Genomic DNA, 18,538 nt, shown 5'->3' on the forward strand with positions numbered 1-18,538 from the left:
AAAGAAGAGGGGAAGATGGCCTTCCTGCTCACAATGAAAAGCAAAATCAAGAATAAAGAAGCCCCTGGGTACCATTTTTTTTTTAAGGCTATACTCGGGGCCAGCTTGTTCTTTATCAAACACTCTATGCTCATTGAAGATAATGTTTATTAGAATAAATGCCGAACTTTTTTTTTAAACAAATATAAATTCCTTTTGTCATTGTAGTGACCACAGTACATATCATCATCCCCGTTTTATAGATGAGAAAACGGAAACAAAGAAAGGCAACTTGCTAGTGGGCATACCTGACGGCAAGGGGCAGATCTGCACCTGATTTAAATCCAGGTGCTGTGCAACTGTTCTACTAGACTGCGTTCTCATCAGCATCACCACCATCACCAAAATCAGCATCCTTGCCATCCCTATTGTCACCACCATCACCACCACCAGCACCTTCACCACCATCAACACGACCACCATCATCACCCAGAGCATCACACTCCCCCCACTACACCGCCATCCCCATCAGTTCCTCCACCGCTATCACTACCAGCACCACCAGCACCATCAGGACCACCACCGCCATCAGGACCACCATCACCATCACCACCATCAGGACCAGCATCTCCACCACCATCACCATCACCACCTCCATCACCACCATCAGGACCAGCATCTCCACCACCATCACCATCACCACCTCCATCACCACCATCAGGACCACCATCACCATCACCACCATCACCATCACCACCTCCATCACCACCATCAGGACCAGCATCTCCACCACCATCACCATCACCACCTCCATCACCACCATCAGGACCAGCATCTCCACCACCATCACCATCACCACCTCCATCACCACCATCAGGACCAGCATCTCCACCACCATCACCATCACCACCTCCATCACCACCATCAGGACCAGCATCTCCACCACCATCACCATCACCACCATCAGGACCAGCATCAGCACCATCACCACCACCGCCACCAGTAAAATCATTCCTGAGCTCTCATTTGCCAGGGGCTGTTGTGGGTGCTGTACAGATCACCTCAGGCTGTGATCATGACAACCCCACGTTACTGGCCCTGCTAGTACCTCTATTTCACAAATGTAGAAACGAAGCTCCAGAGAGGTTAAGAGACATGCCCACTTAGCTGGTCAGAGGCCCATAAGATTCATAATGTTGTAAAGATCCAGAGCCACTTCTGCCGGACACCAACAGGAATGCACGTAACTCCCGAGCTCCCCTGACCAGATGCGGGGGACAGAGGCATTGCTCCTGGGACATTTCATCCAACTAGCTCTCCACTCCTCACTCAGTATTTCGGAAGTCTGCTGCTAAGAGGGGAGAGGTCACACTGTCAATGTGGGTGCCATTCTGTGTGGTAACTGCTACCAAACCAGGTGTGGGCCCAGCCGCTGAGACTTGGAGCCTTGGCCAAGTAGGCTCCAGGGAGCACAGGCTGGAACTGGCTTGTAACTCTCTTCGGTGAAGCCCCCTATATTCAAGGGCGGTGCCTTTTGAGACATTACCATCCTCCCCCAGCTCTCAGATGCCCCGCCCGGCAGGATATTACACGTGCTCGCCTTTGGCTGAATACTTGCAGCAGGGGGTGGAGAATGTCACAAGGAATATCAGGCTTATTTTTCAAACTTTCCCTCATGTCCATCTCTTGTTATCAACTCCCAGGGACCGTTATCTTGCGTCTGAATTATTGCAGCAACTTCCCACCTAAGCCTCTGCTTTCAATCTCCTCCACTGCTAGTTTTGACTCCATAGAACAGCCCAATTGGTCTTTTTAAAGGCTAAATTCAATCATACTTGCCCCCTGCTTAAAGACCCTCTGTGGGGAAGGAGCTGCTGCTGCTGCTGCTGCTGCTAAGTCGATTCAGTCGTGTCCGACTCCGGGCGACCCCATAGATGGCAGCCCACCAGGCTCCCCCGTCCCTGGGATTCTCCAGGCAAGAACACTGGAGTGAGTTGCCATTTCCTTCTCCAATGCATGCAAGTGAAAAGTGAAAGTGAAGTCGCTCAGTCGTGTCCGACTCTTAGCGACCCCATGGACTGTGGCCTACCAGGCTCCTCCATCCATGGGATTTTCCAGGCAAGAGTACTGGAGTGGGTTGCCATTGCCTTCTCTGCTGTGGGGAAGGAGAGGGTGAGACAAATTCAGACAGTAGCACTGAAACATATCCATTACCATATGTAAAACAGGTAGCTAGCGGGAAGCTTCTGTATAGCACAAGGGAGCTCAGCCTAGTGCCCTGTGATGACAAAGAGGGGTGGGTGGGAAGCTCAAGAGAGAGGGGATATGTACACATTTACGGCTGATTCATGTTGTTGTCAGGCAGAAATCAACAAAACATTGTAAAGCTATTATCCTCCAATTAAAAGCAAACTTTTAAAAAAGACCCTCTGCGTTCATCTTTTTTTTTTTTTCTTTGTATTTCTCTTGGATTAAAATCCACCCCTACATGGATGCTTCTGAACCCCTGTGGCTTCTGGCCCCTGTCTGTCTCTTCTGGCCTAACTTATTGTCCCACAGGCTCCCTGGCCTTTCTCGGCGTCCCCTGAGATCACCCAGCTTGGGACGCACACACTCTGTGTGCATGGTCTCCCCACCCACCTCTCTGTCCACTTCCTACTTGGTCTCAGCCTTAATGCAGCTTCCTTAGAGGGAACACTCTTCACCTTTGAATCCAGCCCTTTTTGTTTTCTGTGACCCTTCTTTCAGACCCCAAAACTTGCAATACCGATGTATACAGTGATCGCTAACCTCAACACACGGTGAGCTCCATGAAGGAAAAACTGACGTGGGTTGTTCCTTCCTGTGTCTCTTTAGGGACTGACCTCATTTCTGAGGCAGCGCAGAGGCTATGTAAACAATTGTTGAATGAGTGAGCAATTGAATTAATTATTAACCAATTACTTAAGTGAGAGAATGAGGTCTGAGCCAGTCATTATGGGTGACACACGCTTTCTTGTAGATGACTCGGTGAGTCTCCGCAATAGATCATGAAGTGTGAGGAACAGTCTACAAATGGCCAGTCTTCTCCCAGAGTCTGGGATAAACTTTGAAAAGTCTGTCTCACGTGTCAGGCGAGAGTTGTCTTATGTAATACAGTAATTGCTGGCTTGAATTAAAGACAGCATTATTTTGGAGAGTTGTTCTTTTTCTGATTTAAAAAATGAAGGATCCATCTCTTATATGAACACATCTCTTTTATATCATCTTCTTGGCATGCTACACGATTAAGGAGGAAATGTGATTTGACTTGGGGGAGGGGGTGGGGAATGGACATTTCCACAAAGCCAAGAAAAGCTATCAGAATAAAGGACTGTTTATTTGGGTGAATCACCAGCTTTGCACAAATCCCAAGTGCTAATTGCATAATGGGTCTTTACAAAATGCCATAATACGGGTTCGGCTGGTGCCTCTGTTTTTGGTTTGAAAAATAGATTGTTTAATAACCCATCAAAGCTATATGTAAACCGGGTAAACAATGGAGCAGCTGTTGACTCCTGTCTTGTGCCTCGTAGACATAATTAAAGACAATGAGACACTCACGAATGCAGAGAACGGAGGACAAACACAAACACAGAAATCAGTACAATATGAATGGAAGCTGTGTGTGCTGGACACCTGCTTGCTTAGTGCAAATGCTGGATCATATTTCCTGTGATGGCAAACGGCTGTACCGTCCTTTATTTACTTACGTAAATATGTACACTCTGTTCTCCACTTCTCAAGAAGATGAGACTGGGAAAGGTAGTCTTTGCAATTGAATATTTGTGTCCATTTCATGACTGCTGACTAAGACCCTGGACAGTTTCAAAAAATGTTTTCTCATTTTCTCATAAGCCTCAATGTGAAAAAGAACCAGTTAGTCAAAACATTCCCATCTCTAAAAGAAATTAAAGCCCTGGTTTGAGTGGGGGTTGGTTGCAGCTTTATTCATTTGTGTCTGTGTTCAAACTTTCATGCATTATTTAGGGAATCTACTAAACTGACATGTTTATTTCCTAAAATCCTTACATCTCTTTGTTGTTTTTTTAAAGTCAGGTGCATTTCTATAAAATCAAACTTTCATCTTATGGTAAAAAGAAGCCTGTTGGATAGCATATGTAAAGTATGATCCTAATTTTCTAAGTATTCTGTTTTCCCCTCAAACTCCTACTCAGATCTCTGTTAGTTGTTATCAATCAGTTCTATAGGGGAAGAAATAAAACCACATGCAAAATGAAATGAATGATACAATGAAGAGAACATACATGCAATATCCCCTCTACCCCTTCCCCCCAGAAATTCAGGACTTTTCTCTGTGGATACCTTGAAAAAGGAATGGACAGTGGTAAATACACCATGTGACTATACCATTTTTTCCCCTTTAATTAGGAACAAACACACACACAGACACAAAGGAGGGATTAAAATTTGCTTTTTGTGGCTCACTAGAGAGGAGAAAGTTTCCAAGATCCAGAATTCTCAATTCAGAAAATAAATATCTTCCCTCAGCTTTAAAATGAAGCCAAGTCCTTTTTCTGTGAATAATTTAAGAAAAAAAAAGTAAAGCCTCAAAAATCCCATTGTTTAAAGAACACAGGTTGTCCTGTTGACTTGTAGTGAAGGAGGATTCTGTCTTTAGCACACTCGCCATCTCCCTGGCCTGTCATCTTTGAAGGCATGAAGGAAGCGGGTGGTTCTAGTGTGGCCTGCATCTCTTTATGCTAATAAAACAGTGTCAGCCCATTTTCACAGACAACACCATAAAGCTCGAACGCCAAATGGTAAAGAAACAGGGCCCTGACGCCACTGCAAAACAAACGAATCAACCCTGGAACACCTTAGATAGATGGGACCCCCTCCCTCGTTCATTCTTTCTAGGAAGGCAGTGGAGATGCCCCGAGTGGACCTGATTAAACCCACCACACACACACACACACACACACACACACACACACAGGCAGAAGTTCAGGAAGGTTGTAAAGCACTAAATTCTTCTGGTTGATGAAGCAGTCTCCACTGCATTGAGGAAAACAGCCTGGTGAGCCCAGATCCCACCTCCAGAAATTCCTTTATTAACAAGACTGGCCCCGCACGTGAACAAAAGCAGTGGCTTGGGGTGTATAAATCATTAATACGGTGCCGGGCAGTGACTGCATCTCCTGAGTTGGTTGGAGAGCTGCTCAGCACAGGGGGATCTGGGGATCGGAACTGGCAGTAGAGACAGGCAGGCCGCTCTTGTCCCAGCGCTCGCCATCAGCTCTCCCCCGGCTCACCCGCTCCCCAGCTCAGCCCCCACCCCTGGATGACAGCCTCCAGTGTGCTGTCGTCCTTTCAGCAATCATCAGAACGACTTAAAATGGCAAAAAGCTTCCAAGTCGACACATCTCCGGACTCTTTGCCTTTTTGACACGTTTTGCCTTGAAAAGGAAAAAGAAACAAGGGTGCGGTTAGGTGCAGAGGGATGGCCTAACTGAAGTGGAGGTGTATCGGGAGGACCAGCGCCCTGCAGGGCAAGCAGGCGGTCAAGGGGACAGCACAAACCCCAGAGCTCAGAAGCCTGGTTCTGGAGGAAGACGTGTGTGTGAGAGTCTGTGTGTGTGTGTGTGTGTGTGTGTGTGTGTGTGTGTGTGTGGCACGTGCCTTACTCAGTCCTGTCCGACTCTTTGCAACCCTATGGACTGTAGCCCTCCAGGCTCCTCTGTCCATGGGATTCTCCAGGCAAGAATACTCGAGTAGGTTGCCATGCCCTCCTCCAGGGGATCTTTCCGACCCAGAGATCGAACCCGGGTCTCCAGCACTGCGGGCAGATTCTTTACCTTCTAAACAACCTGGCAAGCCCCTGGAGAGAGCCAGTCTGGTTTTAAGTATGGGCTCTTCAGCGCACACACACACACACACACACACACACACCCTTTCATCTAGGCCTCCCATCTTAAAAAGAAAAAAAAAAGAAAGAAAAAAGATTTCATATGCCTATCAATTCCCCTGGAGGCCTTTTGTGGGGGATTAAAAGACATAATCCATGTAAAAGGGCTTAGTTTCACGTGCTTGTCATGAAGCACAGAAAAGTTATTATTTCATTATTTTTTATCATTTTTTTCATCATCATCCTCCCCCTTGAAACCGGCTGGATGCTCTGCTTATCCACAAGACCTAAGAAGCCGCGTCTCCAGCTTGCAGGGGTGTCTCACTCTTTGAATGGAACCGAAAGGAGACTGAAAAAAGAAAAAAAGAGTTCTCAAGAATCCTGAGTACCGTGTTCTAAACGGAGACCCCTAGTGGAAGGTTGTGCCATCGCACCCTGAAGAGAAGGACTTTTCCACTTGGCTGTTCATTGCTAACACTTGGGGCTTTGGGAGGGGGGATGGTGAGGCAGAAGGGAGGAAGCAGAAAAGCTTTACACAGATTATTTGGATGAGAGAACCTGTCAGAGGGTTTAAGTAGAGACGATCGATAAACCCAAAGCCCAGGCTTTTACACGAGGTGCTTTTGCATTTCCAGAAATTCCAGGAGTGGTTCAGATGAGAGGGATGTGAAGCTGGGAACCCCTAAGCTCTGTCCTTTTGCTTCAGAACAAACAGGACACACAATGGGAAAGACTAGAGATCTGTTTAAGGAAACTGGAGAAAGCAAGGGAACATTTCATGCAAAGATGGGCACAATAAAGGACAGAAACGGTAGGGACCTAACAGAAGCAGAAGAGATTAAGAAGATGTGGCAAGAATACACAGAAGAAGAACTGTAAAAAGAAAAAATGGTCTTAATGACTGGATAACCACGATGGTGTGGTCACTCACCTAAAGCCAGACATCCTGAAGTGCAAAGTCAAGTGGGCCTTAGGAAGCATCACTATGAACAAAGCTAGTGGAGGTGATGCAATTCCAGCTGAGCTACTTAAAATCCTAAAAGATGATGCTGTTAAAGTGTGGCACTTAATATGTCAGCAAATTTGGAAAACTCAGCAGGGGCCACAGGACTGGAAAAGGTCAGTTTTCATTCCAATCCCAAAGAAAGGCAATGCCAAAGAATGCTCAAACTACAGTACAACTGCACTCATTTCACATGCTACCAAGGTTATGCTCAATATCCTTCAAGCTAGGCTTCAAAGTATGTGAGCAGAGAACTTCCAGATGTACAAGCTGGATTTAGAAAAGGCAGAGGAAACGGAGATCAAATTGCCAACATCCGTTGGATCATAGAAAAAGCAAGGGATTCCAGAAAAAACATCACTTCTGCTTCACTGACTACACTAAAGCCTTTTACTATTTGTATCACGAAAAACTGAAAAATTCTGAAAGAGATGGGAATACCAGACTACCTTACCTATCTCCTGAGAAGGTCAAGAAGCAACAGTTAGAACCTGACATGGAACAACAGACTGGTCCAAAATTGGGAAAGGAGTAAGACAAGACTGTATATAGGCACCTTGTTTATTTAACTTATGATGCAGAGTACATCATACGAAATGCTGGGTTGTGTGAATCACAGGCTGGAATTAAGACTGCCAGGAGAAATATCAACAACCTCAGGTATGCAGATAATACGACTCTAATGGCAGAAATGAAGAGGAACTAAAGAGCCTCTTGATGAGGGTGAAAGAGGAGAGTGAAAAAGCTGGCTTAAAACAGCATTCAGAAAACTAAGATCATGGCATCCAGTCCCATCACCTCATGGCAAATAGATGGGGAAAAAGTAGAAACAGTGACAGATTTTCTTTTCTTCAGCTCCAAAATCACTGTGGACAGTGACTGCAATCACAAAATTAAAAGACACTTGACAAACCTAGACAGCATATTAAAACGCAGAGACATCACTTTGCCAACAAAGGTCCGTACAGTCAAAGCTATGATTTTTCCAGTAATCATATATGGATATGAGAGTTGGATCATAAAGAAAGCTGAGCGCTACAGAATTTATACTTTCAAATTGTGCTGGAGAAGACTCTTGGAGTCCCTTGGACTGCAAGGAGATCAAACCAGCCAATCATAAAGGAAATCAACCCTGAATATTCACTGGAAGGACTGATGCTGAAGCTGAAGCTCCGATCCTCTGGCCACCTGATGCAAAGAGTTGACTCATTAGAGAAGACCCTGATGTTGGACAAGATCGAAGGCAGGAGGAGAAGAGGGTGACAGAGGATGAGATAGTTGGCTATCTATCCTCAGATAGTCAAGACAGCATCACTGACTCAATGGACATGAGTGTGAGCAAACTCCAGGAGACAGGGAAGGACAGGGAAGCTGGTGTGTTGCCGTCCACAGGGTCACAAAGAGTGGGGCAAGACTTAGCAACTGAACAACAGCAAAGAGGACACGATGACACATATGCCCTCTGGCAGGACAGATCCAGGATCTAAAAATGCACATGTCAGCTGGACCGTCCATCCCCAGACTGGGACATCTGCCCAGGCATCAGTCAAGGACCCGGCCATCACCAAGCCCCGGAGGGACTCCCTGGACTCTCCCAGGGACCATCTTCACTTTGGCTGGCTCTCACCCAAGGAAAGCTTATGGGAATGAACTTGAAAGGGTGGCTCAGGTCTCCTGCATCCAGAACAAGGACATTCTGAATAGAAATAAGTGAAGCCCCTGCAGTGTGATTCTGTCAGCTTTTGAAAGTAAATAGCTTTGCTACTGACAAGAGCAAGATGATTTTTATTTCTCCTCCTCCTGTCACAGAGCATTAATTGAGTTGTACAGCCACTTTACAAACAGGTACCACCAGCAGGACTTCCAACGGTCGGGAGGAAAAAGTGGAAGAGAGCCAGGACAGGTAGGAGGAACCAAGGGACCTGAGAGAGACCCCTATTCCCTATATGCCTCGTGTGCGTCCTCCGCAAGCCACGGGGGCATGTATCATGTTGATGTGGGAGAAATGGAAAACAAAAAATGATGTTGGATAAACAGATGCTACTTCTTTTAACACAGGTATTCATTCATTCTTTCATTCACTTTTTAATAAACAGCCATTGGCCGCTCACCCTGTCCCAGATGCTGTGCTAAGGATTCGATTTAATCTTGCAAAGAGCAGTATGAAATAGTTATTCTTACCCCTATTTTTTTTCACAGAAGGCAATTAAAGCCCCGGAATCACGTTAAGCAACTTGCTCGATCCAGTTGGATCAGCTAATTGAGTAACAGAGCTGGGATAAGCCTTCCGCTCACCACTTCTGTCCTACATACAGCTCCGGAGACACCAGTTCTTTCAAAGTAGGCTTTGCAAAAGAGCTGACACCAACTGGTTCTAAAATAATGTCGGTTCCTCAACTGAATTTTGGAAGGATCTTGAGATGGGCACTTGGAGACTGCGACGTGCCCACCCCATCATTCCTTCTGCTTCTTTGGACCCAGATGTTGTTCACTGTGTGGGAGGAGGACCCATCCGTTGGGGAGGGGGTACCTCTTGCCTCTCACTCCTGCCTAAGGGCAGAGCTCGCCCCATGCCTGGAGAAAGCAGAACCATCTAAAGGAACAGCTGGGGTATTCACTGCTGTTTTCGATAAGGAGCATCTAGTCCTCGAGGTGAGTCCCGGGCAAACATCAGATGCCAAAAAAGAAAATGCTCATTAAGACCGAAACTTATGTGCATTTACTCATCAGGGCTGGGAAATCTGAGGCTCCGAAATCCTACAGCTGCCTGTACTTTGTTCCACGGCTGCAAAGGTAAAAAAAAGAAAAAGTCATTACCTCCCTAGGAACACATACTCACCTTCTGAATGCCTTTTTTTTTTTTTTTTTTAAAACTCTGGCTCCAGTTCCTAATTTTGATTCTATGTGTGTTTAACCACAACATAAAGAACAGGATGAAAAGAGGGGGAGGCTTTTCCTCACCAGTTAGAGTGTCAGAGGCCCAAGCACCACATTCTGCCCAGTCCCACCAACTCAAAGCCCCCCGTGTTAAATATATGGCTACAGACATTAAATATGGGCTTCCCAGGTGGTGCAGTGGTAAAGAATCCACTTGCTAATGCAGGAGACACAAGAGAATTGGGTTTGATCCCCGGGTTTGGAAGATCCCCTGAGAAGGAAGTGACAACCCACTCCAGTATGCTTGCCTAGGAAACCCCATGGGCAGAGGAGCCTGGCATGCTACAATCCATAGGGTCGCAAGAGTCAGACACGACTGAGCACCCAGGATAGCATAGAGATGCTAAATATATGACTATATATTTCTTCTACTGTGGACTCTTGACTACTGCTCTGGCAAAGAGGACAAGACGTGATACAGAGAAAACTAGAATTTTGCTTTTCGCAAATTGGGTCGGAAGGAATGAGCCATTCCAGGCCAGGCATGGAAGGGGATTCCTAGGAAAGCCAATGGACCAAGACAGTGTTAAGCAAAGCATGGCACTGCATGAATAGTTCACAAGATGGCACCGGCATGGACAACTGAATGGACCCTCTGTGAAGATGGGGTTGTGGTGGGGGTGCTTTTTTGTTCTAGAAACCATCGAGATCAGCTGGCCCCAAACAGGAGCTCAAAGACTGAATGAATGAATATGTGAATGAACAGATACTTCAATGTACAAGTATTTCAATGTCTATTGGGAAAAATACTATCACAGCTGTGATATGATGGGATGTCTTGATTCATTTATTAGTGTGTTTATTTGGGGTTTGGACAGTCTACTTTGAAGTTCAACACAAAAGTGAATACTAAGTAGATATCAACTGTTGTTGATGAGCGAATTGGCAAAAATTAGGAAAGGGATGCTTGAATAACATTTGAGAAACTCTGGGCCACATTCATTGTTTTTGATGTAACAAGGCCACTCACTGTCTAAGTACCATGATAGGGTCTTGACAGAAGATACCAGTAAGACTCTTGGTGCTCCACAATGAATGTCTTACTTAGGGCTTCCATCAAAAACCTCTTTCCACTTGCAATCGCAAAACCTGTCTCCAAGGGTCCCACAGAACAACTCAGGAGTGGTTGTGTCTTGTTTGTTCACTGGACACTCATTTCTGTCTTTTCTCCTTTTATCAATGTGGCCCAAGAGGGTAACAGGCTTCCCTGATGGCTCAGATGGTAAAGAATCTGCCTGCAGTACCAGAGACGTGGGTTTGATCCCCTAGTCAGGAAGATCCCCTAGAGAAGGGAATGGCAACCCACTCCAGTATTCTTGCCTACAGAATTCCTTGGACAGAGGAGCTTGGTGGGCTACAGTCCATGGGGTCGCAAAGAGTCAGACACAACTGAAGGGACTAACACACACACACACACACACACACACATATCTTTTACATATAGGCTTCCCAGGTGGTGGTGCCATTGGTAAAGAATCCTCTTGCCAATGCAGGAGACACAGAGACCCAGGTTTGATCTCTGGGTTGGGAAGATTGAATGGAGAAGGAAACAGCAACCCAGTGTTCTTGAAGGGAAATCCCATGGACAGAGGACCTGGAGGGCTACCGTCCATGGGGTCGCACAGAGTTGGACACGACGGAGCAATTAACACTTTCCAGAGGGTAACAGAAGCCACATGCTGTCCACAGAGACCACCGCACTGGCAGCTGACCCAATTCCACCACTTACTGTCTCCCTCAGTCGCTTACATCCTCTTTTGCAGACAAGGCAGGTGGACTTGCTCTCCTCCATTCATTCCTGAAACACCTTTCTCAACAACTCACACATCCCCAAATCCCTTATCCTCAGGTCAGGAAAATCATCACTTTCCTCCTGGGATTCACACTGACCCAGCCATCAGCTAAAGCCCAACAACCAATAACTGCCACTGATTCTCACCCATCACCCTGTTTATTTCCTGCACAGCATTCTCCATGATCTGAAAATACCTCTTGATTCACTTACTTCTGCACCATCTACTCTTTTACTAGAATGTCAGCTCCAGGGTGGCGGAGATCTTCCCTAACCATTGCGCGGCATCATCCTTGATCCTTGGAAACCATGTTTTACGTGGACAGATGAAAGAATGGATGATTGGATTTACATATGTGTAAATGTGTGTAAATCATGATTTACACACGTGTAAAAAGCATGGACAGTCACTGCCTCCTCTGGCTTATAAGTACATTCCTCCTCTCGCTTCTCAGGCTCAAATGCATTCACTCATTCATCCATTGCACATTTTATTTTAGATGGACAATTGCTATGTCTCAGACTTTCTTCTAGGCATGGTGGGTAGAAGAAAACAAAAAACTGTTTCAGGAATCAGAAAGTTGTAACCACAGAAGCACTTTCCCAAGCCTATAACAGGCTCGAGAATGGAACTGGGGGTCCTTTGGAAAAACCCTTCTCTAGGAGTTTCTTCCTACAGGAGGTCTGCTCATTGCCCCCAGCTCGCCTGCACTCATCGTGATTGAAGGGCCGAAGCAAAGGCCCTCCTGAGCTATTGTGTCTGAGAGCTCATCCCACCTGACGCAGCCCCTCTGGACTGGGCCAGGCCAGGGCAGCCACATCAGGTAGACAGTCCCAGAGGAAACGCCCAGCCCTGCCAAGTTCTCGTGGGGCAGCACACGGGGAAGAGGAAAACTTTACTGATGAATGGAATTTTCTTTGCCTTTCTTCAATGAATTAAACAGCACACTGGGACACCTCTCCCCGTCCATCAAAAAGGTCTCTACGGAAGGGGCGATTACACCCACACTTTGTCATCTCTGCTCTTTCACTGGACAACCTCCTCTGCGTGTCGCGCCAACGAACCAACCTGATTTTGTTTACAAGGCAGCAATTTCTCTTCCAGAAGACTATTATTTGCCTGACAAACGACACTGTTTTCATCCGGCCAAATATGAATAAACAAGCATTACGTTTTCTCTTGGGGGCAGAGAGCCTGGTTAAATGAATCAGAAAACCCTAAAAAAAGATTGTCTACCCTCCGTCCATCAGTTACTGGACAATTACTCAAGGGCCGGCTGCAAGGAAAACAGATGGCGTGAGTGTTAATAGGATGGGCTTTCTGGACTCGGGTAAAGGCAGAAGCCGCCGGGTGTGTGTTCTGACACGGGGAACCGCCACGAAATGGCAGACAGAGCTGCCGAATGGCACAGGACTCGGGTCTCTGGACTGACAGACGCTTACGGTTTTCAGGAGTGAATGCTGGATGAAATATTCTCCAGGCTGACATGGCCCAAGGAACCCTGTCGCCCAAGGAACCCTGTCGTGCTTCCCCACCCTGCTTCACCACAGATCCCTAAAAAAGGAGGAAAACAGAGGGTGAGCCTCAGCCCACCTGAGATATGGGTCTTCTACATGGCAGACAAGAGCCCAGTACTTCATGTCTTTCCCCCTTCATTGGAAAAATCGGAGAAACTAGGAAAATTGGTTAATTAGCCAGTTTATGACACGCGATCTCTCTACAAAGAGACACGAGGTCCTCGGTTCTATTAGAGAGCCACCCAGGCTTGGGCAGAAGCTCATTCCAGCCACTTAAATTCCTTAAACAATTCAGACATGAAGATAATCTATCCTAATTCTTTTCTGCATTATTGACACTATTGACTCCCCCCGATCCACAGCACGATCTAATAAATCAACACGGGATTAAGCCGAGAAGAAAGAAGGTGATAAAATGCCATTTGGTCCTCTATAAATCATCCGACGAAGCAGCACAAGGTAAGTAACTAGAATGAGAATTGAACTTCTCTACACAGCCATCATCGTTACGGCCTCCCTAGCGTGTCCCAAATTTATAACCGCGGCAGGTGCGTGGGGGTGAGCGCCCCCCACCCCCCACCCCGTCCCCACTGCCTTGGTGTGAGAGCCATCTTCCTGGCGACTCGGAGCTGAGATCCGCTTTCTAATTAAAGACAGAAAGGGTTGATATGCAGGTTTCAGTTCAATCGCTTTCGATCTGAAGGTGTCCATAGTGAGCAATGACTTCATTTACCAGGAATTACCCTTTGTACAAACCACTTCACTATTTAAAACAAACCACATGGATCATCATTAAGTGGGGAAAAATGACCGATCGGATATCGACAGTGGCACCGTCCACTTCAGGGGACCCCCCCCCACCCCCTCCCTTTTAATGTAGAATTTAAGCATTTGACTTGTGTTCACATTGAAGCTGATAAAAAGGTTCTCAGTGAAAAGGATCTGACAGATGAGAAGCTTTCTTAGAACAGGACTGGGAGACACTGATGGGGGTTTAGGAAGTGGGGAAAATGAAGTTAATATGCTACTGATCCTCTCCCAGGGAGTTAGTACTGAGTGTAAAACAGCTCTAGGGGAAGTGTGGCATGCAGTGTGAGTCAGGCAATAGCCCTTGTCCATTCTGTCCATACGCTTACCATACCTAACCATGCAATGCTCTTTGGCGCACGCCCTGTGACTTTAGGATAGACATCAAGCATCTCTTGGTGTGTTTTTTTTGGTTGTTGTTATGAGGAATGTGTGTGTGTGTGTGTGTGGTTGTTTTCTATTTCTCTGTGAAAAACACTACCTATTTTCTTTTGACCCAGCTTGTAGTAAGCCCCTGAAAATTCTGAATCTGTATTCAGAATTTTCCCTCCAAGTCAGACTGCTGAAATGGCTTCCTGCTTTGGAAAGCTGGGCAGATTCTGTACTGGGGAGGTGTGAGTTTGAAGTTCACTTGGGAGAAGTAGATTCACCATCGACGAAGATACCAGATAAAGATGCCGCAGTGTGTCAAGAATGGAGGCTGAAGCAGAAACTTGCCCTAGAGGGCAAGACCAAACCCAGAACTGTTACAAAGCTCGCCTGTCCCTTCCACCTTTAAAATGGTCCAGGGCCCCAAGATCGCCACTCCACCCTAGAGGAATACAGATGTGGGTACATCTGTATGTGATGACATCATTGGCCTTGAGATCTGGATGCCAAAGGACCACTTGACATGATCCCAACCATAGTAACATCTCTAATGTGAAAAGAGAGGAGAAAAAGAAAAAAAGAAAGAAATTGTAACTGTAGGAAAATACTCACCTAAAGCAGAGTCACTGGGGAATAGCAATCAATGAAATGGAATAAGTCAAATAATTTCGACACCAAAGTTGCCTCTTCTTTGGCCTGAATAAACAAGTTTGTTTTCTTTTTTGTTTTTTTGTGGCAAAATGGTTATGTCGTTTTCACTTGGTCATTCAGGGTAAACATGATGCTGAGGTATCCAGATTGATTTTTGCTTTTATGAGTTGTCTTAGGAACAAATCTGGGAGGGTTTAGGAAGAGAGGTGAGATGTCAAGGCTAAGGCAAAGAAAACAGATGACGAAGTCATTTTCCTTCAATACTGGATGAGAAATAAGCACCATCAGAAGCTTCATTCCAGGAAAATGTATTTTAAGGAGGACTCAGGGGCCCCTAATTAGAGTGTGTGCCTTTAGAAAACAGAATGATAATGCTTCCAAAATAAGAGTTGTGTTTTAATTGTGTTCTTATGTAACTGGTGATCTGAATGATCAAGACTCCTGAAATATGTTTATTTCTAAATAATAATAAAAGAAAAATGTCTCCAATGAAAGTGTCATTTATCATCAATATGGCCCCATCCAGCCACCTGATCAGCTTTGAAAATACAGATTTAGCCCTCTGGTCATCAAAATTAAATAGAGATACAGTGATAGTTATAGATTAATAGCAGATAGAAAACACTGTAGAGACGTACAATAGGAAATGTATAGATGGTAACAGTAAGTGGTTCGTGGAGACTGAAGTGAACTCTTTCACACCCTTCATCAGCCAACTGTCTGGACAGCTAAATAAAAGCGGTGACAGGAAACGTGTCCACGGACTATCACGCCAGCCGTGGTGAGGAGAGGTGACCTGAAGATAAAGCTCTCCCACCCTGAGAGGGAGCCTTGAGCGAGGTGCAGTGTATGGCTGGAAAACCTGGTTCTCAACCTGACAGGCAAAAATACATGTCTGCCTGACTATACTTCAGGCATGAAGTGAAACTCAGGAAAAATGCACACACACAGATACACACACGGCATTCCGAAGCATGTCGGTATCACCTTATCAGGGCTTTCATAGAAAGCATTATATGCCCTGTCAGAGATTGGCAAGAGGGTGCCTTCCACGGTGCGTGTCAAAGCCCACCTTCATCTACTGCCATATGGAACCACATTGCTGATTCGGTCACTTCTAAACATGTGTGATGGCTGCCAAGATCCCCCTTGAACCACCCTTTTCTAGAGCAGGAATGTTTCTACCCCTCCTCCATAGACACTGCCTGACTGATGTTAAAAACCCCTGCCTTCCTCCTAGATAACTTGTCCTTTTCAAGGCAAGAATAACCTCTCATTCAAAGTCACTGTCTTCTTTCCTAAGTTGTGCCCCCCAAAGCAAAGCCATTTAACAACCAGAAGGAAGAAACATGAATTTATCCTTAAAAAAAAAATAAACATGCATAAAGAAACCGTGAGCACACTGAACACTTTGTAGTATTTTACTTGCTAGGTAATGCTTCTCAAATTGATTAATAAATAACAGGAAAGAAGTGAGTACGGTAGGCAAAAGATCAGCTCATATTAATAATTTGATTAAATTCAGCTGAGGTTTAGCATTTGTAGAAAGCTCCTTAGGAGACTCTTCTGGTGTGTAACTGATATAAAACACACACACCCAACACACACACACACACACACACACACACACTCACAGCAAAGGCACAGAAATGGTAGAAGCAGATGAATCACATCATATGTTACCAATAACCTCTTGGGAAATGTTTCCTGGCACAACTTACTTAATGACAAACGGGATAAAACACTATTTAAAAGGATAAACCAGTTTGGCCCTAAGATAGTAAAACAACGAGAAAAATAAAAAATAAAAAAAAACGTTGTTCTCCAAAAGACTTGAAAGAGAAACCGTGCCCAAGAAATATTTTTTTCTGGAGGCAACCAACTTGATGACAAATTACCCAGATGTTCAAAGCAGAATCTTGACATTTTATGAATACACAGGGTCTTTGGAGCACGAGGCCCCTCGGAACACTTGTAAAGGAAGTTTAGTCAACCACAACCACACACACTTAACACATGAGACTCTTGAAGGGAGTCAGTGGAAAAACAGATTAAAAGACTCCAAGCAGGTTAACTCTTCCTAGAGCAGGATCCGTGATCCTGGGAAGGGAAAAGGATTCCTTCAACTCTGCCAGTTCACATCCACAAGCCCTGTCCAGTGAGACAGAGCTGGGCTAGTCACCCCACAAGGCAATACTGAGCCTGTTTCCCAAGCCTTGGAACCAAGTTAAGCGGTCACCCTACTAGTGAAAAAAAAGGGGGGGGGAATAGAAGGTCAGAGGGAAACACCCAGAGAAAGACAAGAGAGTGAAAGATTCTGAAATAGACACAGAATGGAAAATAAAACGCAGAACTCATCAACAAGACCGTTAAGGGAGCGTGGGGGGCGGGGGGGAGCCTTTTTCCATGCCAACAAAGACTGCATCCTAAACCACTAGCCTTCATCACAGCATCCCCTGTGAGTTTACACGCAGGTTCCGGGGGCTGACACGCTCCAGAAAGCCGAAGGCTCGGGTCCCCAGCGGGCGGAACATAGCACAACCCAGACAAACTTAAGGAAACAAAAATACTCAGCACCTACCCACCGACATATATGTTTTTTGCACTCCTTATTAAAGCGGCTGAATGAAAACTCCAGACACCCAAATGCCTCTGCAAAGACCCAAACTCTTAACATCAAAGAGGTCTTAGGCTCATATCGCCACTGGACGCACGGACACGAGAAAGAATGCGAGTGATTAAAAAAAAAAATGCAGTTTGCAATTTTAAACTCCCGATACCCAGGTTCAGAATCAGGCGTTCAAAGTACCCAGAAAAGCAGCAAACACAGCCAGGCGCGGGGTGTCCGGGCTCTACGGAGAACTAGGGGCTCCGATTCCCACCCCTCCGGTCCACACGCAAGCATACCCCGTTCCCCAAACCCATCCAAGGTACCAGAGCGTTTCCCAACGACTCGGGTACCCAGGCCGCCCCCGCCGCCGGCGCCGCCGAGCCCCGGGGAAGCAGCCACCGAGGGAAGAAACGCGCGCCTTACCTGCTGTAAGTACATAAAAGTCAAGGCACACGAGAGCTGGGGACACATGCCCACGTTGGGGAGCGCCACGCAGGTGGCCCCCGTCAGAGGATGCTGCATACTGGCGCCCGCCGAGCACGAGTGGGCACGCTCGCATGCAATCGCCGCTGCTCTTTGCCTGGCCGCTACAAATTTTTTTTTTTTTTAAATTTTGCTGATTATCTAAGTCAAAACCCGGCGCCTGTCTCCCTTCTCTCTCTCTCTCTCTCTCCCCCTCTCTCTCCCTCCCCCCCGCCGCACCCCGCGCGTCGGTCCGTCCCTCCTCCCTTGCGTTCCTTCCCGTAGGTTGTGCTAGATCCCGGCGGCGTTCATCTCTTGCCTCCAACTAAGACACTTGAGAGGGCCGGGCAACTATTTTGTTCCTTTCGTGGCTGTAGCTGGTTTTTTGTTTTTGTTTTTTTCCCCTTTCTCGTTGTTGGGCCTGCTTTCTGAGGCCCCTCAAAGTGGAGGGTGTCTCCTGGCCCCCCGCCCCCACGAAGATAGGAAAACCAGCAAAGGCAACTTCTATTGAAGGTAGAGGGG

At 46.2% G+C, this 18,538-nt stretch overlaps 1 protein-coding gene across 24 annotated transcripts in view; it reads right to left on the reverse strand.

Moving 5' to 3' along the window:
• RBFOX1 (RNA binding fox-1 homolog 1) overlaps positions 1–18,538 on the reverse strand; it is a 1,703,141-nt gene that overhangs the window by 424,290 nt on the left and 1,260,313 nt on the right. The window contains exon 1 of one of the 24 annotated variants that reach the window (XM_044936022.2): positions 17,978–18,236. The exons of the other annotated variants lie outside the window; for them this stretch is intronic. Within the exon in view, the coding sequence (XP_044791957.1) occupies positions 17,978–18,076 (99 nt within the window). The 5' untranslated portion in view covers positions 18,077–18,236. Of the gene's footprint in view, positions 1–17,977; positions 18,237–18,538 lie in introns of those variants that run through there. 24 annotated transcript variants of the gene reach the window in all.

The sequence above is a fragment of the Bubalus bubalis genome, chromosome 24 (genome assembly GCF_019923935.1).
Source record: "Bubalus bubalis isolate 160015118507 breed Murrah chromosome 24, NDDB_SH_1, whole genome shotgun sequence".
Taxonomy (NCBI): Eukaryota; Metazoa; Chordata; class Mammalia; order Artiodactyla; family Bovidae; genus Bubalus; species Bubalus bubalis.